We start from the raw sequence: 4098 nt of genomic DNA, 5'->3' as shown, positions 1-4098 counted from the left end.
CACATTCTATATAGCAGCATTCCCATCCTACCCTAAATATAGAAGTTGATGTTGAATCTTAATAACACGAAAATATACGACGATGCGCCGCGTAGTGTCTGTATCATTTATCTGTGTTATGTTATGAAGTTGCTGCTTTCACATATTATATGTCAAAACTGATAATTCAGTCACTTCAATTCGTGACTGTCGCGAGCAATTAATTATTTACTGAAAATTTTTTAAAATAATTAACCTTCCTAATTTAGTGAGAATGCTCAACGAAAATTGTTTCATATACAATTGTTTAAAATTCGGTCGAATATTTTCCGAAAAATTTAAAAAATATAACAATAATAAAATTTTGCAATTCAGAGAGAATTGTAAAATTATAAACCTACCTCATAAAATTCTAAAATATTCTAACGAAAATTGTTTCATATATAATTGTTTAAAATTCGATCAATTATTTTCCGAAAAATTTAAAAAATATAACAATATTAAAATTTTGCAATTCAGAGAGCATTGTAAAATTTTATTATTAAAATTATTTTTCCCATAAAATTTTGCAAAGATTATCTATAATCATTTCAAAAAGCATGTTTGCAACAATATAAATTTTAGATAAAATATAATTCAAAAAATATAAAAATATCTATGTATCTTATATATAAATAATTTTTAATTTAAATCTGATTTAAAGCGCGGCATCAAAATCTATTCTCCTCTCCCTAAACTCACCCATTAATTACCGTTTTCCAAAAAGATCGATAACGATAAATTAACCACATTATAGCAATCCCCGGAAAATTCTCTCCTTATTTCATATACAATTCTTTCAGATTCGGTCCATTAATATTTTGCGGACAGACAGACAAACAGTTTGGTTTTACATTATTATATTAAAATGGTGGACTTCCACACCACCCTTGAGGTTCCACCTATTAGCGCGTTAGGTTTTTTATAGTAGACCTTCGCCTTAAGCCCTATTATACTACTTCTCATATTATATGATTCTTGCCTAGCGCAGAGTTATTACTGCTCATTATGTATAATGCATTTTGTCTGCAATTACTGCTCCAATCGCAGAATGCATTTCTGTCCCTCTTTATTTTATTTTCATTTATTAATTTATGATAATATGTCGTTTTTTTCCCTTGAAACGATAAAGTAATCACTGCGCATTGCGCAGAATGCATTTTGTCTGTTCTTACTGCGTCAATCGCAGAATGCATTTCTCTCTGTCCCTCTCTATTTCACTTTTATTTATTAATTTAAAATAAGATAGTATGTATTTTTTTCCCTCTTAATGATAAAGTAATCACTGCGTACTGCGCAGAATGCATTTTTTCTGTAATTACTGCGCCAATCGCAGAATACATTTCTCTCTGTCTCTCTCTATTTCACTTTTATTTATTAATTTAAAATAAGATAATTTGTATTTTTTTCCCTCTTAATGATAAAGTAATCACTGCGCACTGCGCAGAATGCATTTTGTCTGTAATTACTGCGCCAATCGCAAAATGTATTTCTCTATCCCTCTCTATTTTTTATTTATTTTTTTATTTATTAATTTAGGATATTTATATATATAAGATATATCTTATATATATATATTTATAACTATATACTCTAAATATAATACATAAACAAAAATTCTATAATTATTAATAGTCATGTTTACATAAATTTTAATTTTAAATAATTAACAACTTCTTGCGCTAACTTATTTCCGGTCATTTAATAAACCATTGACTTATCTTTTCAATATATTCAATGTGGGATTAACATCTGTTATTCTTATATAATTTTGTTAACAACTTTTTTTCCTACTTAAGGACCTCTTTATAGACCACATTAGTAGTTTTCCCCTCAGGTGCTAGAATCACCAGACTGCTAGGTGAGCTTACCCTTGAGCAGGCCACGTAAAACTGCCCATGTGAGAAACAGTCCTCACTTAAATCAATCCCTGCTACTTTCAGCGACTGTCCCTGTGACTTATTAATGGTTATCGCAAAACAAACCTTGATAGGAAATTGCAGCCTTTTAAACTCGAAAGGGTACTCTGATGGTATGAGTGGTATGCGTGGTATAAACACTGTATCTCCCCGAGCACAGCCGGTGAACACTGTGGCCTCGATAACATTCCTATAGAGTGCCTTTACTCGCAACCTGGTTCCATTACAAAGTTTTGGTGGATTGAGGTTTCGCAGCAACATCACTGGAGCCCCCACTTTAAGTCGAAGCTTGTGAGTGGGTAAACCAGGAGGGTTCAAACTATTTAGGAACTCCACGGGGTAATTGACAGCGTCATCTGTTTGTACCACCGAGTCTACAGATCTGTATTCCATTTCTATCTCGTCTAATGATTTAAGTAGAGTGTCATTAATAACACCAGCTTTATCGTTCTTAGGAGTCAAAATTGCACGCTCACACAACCAGTCCATAGATTTCTTTTTGATATCAACAATATCAGGGTATATTTTGTCAATAAGGTTAGCTAAGGTTGTCACTACTAAGCCTAAATCTTCTGGAATAATCACCTTTCCCTCAGACTCGGGATATTTTCCATCCCCTATTTCAAGTAGAATTTTCGAGAATTGCCCCGCGGAGACATCACCTTTCAAATATACCCTCATATTCTTTTTGAGAGAGAGTTTACAGATAAGAGACCATAAATATGATGCCTTAATGCATGCTTTAACCTCATCAGCTCGATTTCCCCTTTGCACTACAGGCAAAGTCTGTCGGAAGTCTCCAGCCAGCAGCACAGTGACTCCCCCCATCACTCCATCGTTACCCCTAATATCTTTTAAGGTTGTACTCAATGCTTCAAAACCCCCTTTATGTGCCATGGTGCTCTCATCCCAAACAATGAGCTTACAGTCCCGCAACACTTGGGCCATGTTGCTTTGTTTTGAAATATTGCACAAGGGTGTTTCTACATAGTTTAGATTGAGGGGCAGCTTAAAAGCAGCGTGAGCGGTCTTGCCTCCCTCTAACAGCGTAGCAGCAATGCCAGAGGATGCAACAGCCAAGGCAATGCCACAATCACTTCTTACTTTTGCCAAAAGTAAATTAATGAGAAAAGTTTTTCCAGTACCACCTGGAGCATCTAGAAAAAAGACCTGACCAGCACTTAATTCAATACTACTAAGGACCTGCCGATAAACAGCGAACTGCTCATCTGTTAGTAAACCCTCGTTATTCGACACCACTTGTGCTAAGATGTTTACATCATAATTTGTTTCTCTCAGATAATCCCGATTTCTCAAAACTTCTCCTAACCTTTTTGGCTGAGACAGACCATATTGTTGTAACTCCTGTCCTCCCAAAGCCAATACTGCGTCTTCAATCATCACCAAACATCTGTTATACACCTCGTCCATTATCTGCTGCGAACTGCTTTGCAACTCTCTTTCCACTTGTCGTGTAATATCTTCTGAGAGGCTGTCTTTATACTTTTCCCAAAGACTCATAGGCTCGTTAAGTTGACAGAATACCAACATCACTGTAAAAAGCTCCCGCAGCTTGAAGGAAGAATCACACAAAGCAGCTTCCTCCAATGTATTGTCCCAGTGTTTGTCATCTTCCAGCAAACCTAATGCCTTGCATGCAGACTGGAATGTGGAACAGACAACACCATTTACAGTTTTCAATTCTAAAAATGATGTTGGACCTCGAATCTCATACAGCAACATGCGAAGATAATAACACTCTGTGTTATTTGGATGGATGGAAGTACACCAAGTGATTAACTTCCCCTTCCCTGACCATAATACGGTATGAGTAAAAGCTCGCTGCGGATACTGTATTCTTTAGGGGCAACTTGGTCTGAGGATCGCGCTGAGGCAGGGCAATAGAGTACCCATCTTCGCCACGACAGAACAAAAGCGGATACTGCAGGGCGTCGTATGATCGATGAAGCTCGCTAATACGCTTTAGTGTGTTGTCATGGCTGTGCAACACAATATCTCGCTGCTCAAATTGCTGTCCCACAATCACCAAAGCTACCTCATTTGCTGTTGGTGCATTATACCGTCCTCCATGAGCATCAATGGGCTTCCTATCTGCATAAATAATAACTTCGAAATTTTTGCAAATTGTAGGTACTTTTTC

At 36.1% G+C, this 4098-nt stretch overlaps 1 protein-coding gene across 1 annotated transcript; it reads right to left on the bottom strand.

The window, feature by feature from the left end:
* Positions 1 to 1808: 1808 nt before the first annotated feature.
* LOC112455795 lies at positions 1809 to 2330 on the bottom strand. The gene has a single exon (XM_025017977.1). It carries the CDS (start codon positions 2328 to 2330, stop codon positions 1809 to 1811), a length of 522 nt encoding a protein of 173 aa, XP_024873745.1.
* Between the last annotated feature and the right edge of the window lie 1768 nt (positions 2331 to 4098).

The sequence above is a fragment of the Temnothorax curvispinosus genome, unplaced genomic scaffold (assembly GCF_003070985.1).
Source record: "Temnothorax curvispinosus isolate PA1 unplaced genomic scaffold, ASM307098v1 QBEX01006343.1, whole genome shotgun sequence".
In the NCBI taxonomy this organism is placed as follows: domain Eukaryota; kingdom Metazoa; phylum Arthropoda; class Insecta; order Hymenoptera; family Formicidae; genus Temnothorax; species Temnothorax curvispinosus.
Note: the sequence above shows the minus strand (reverse complement) of the source record. Positions and strands in the feature narration are given on the sequence as shown.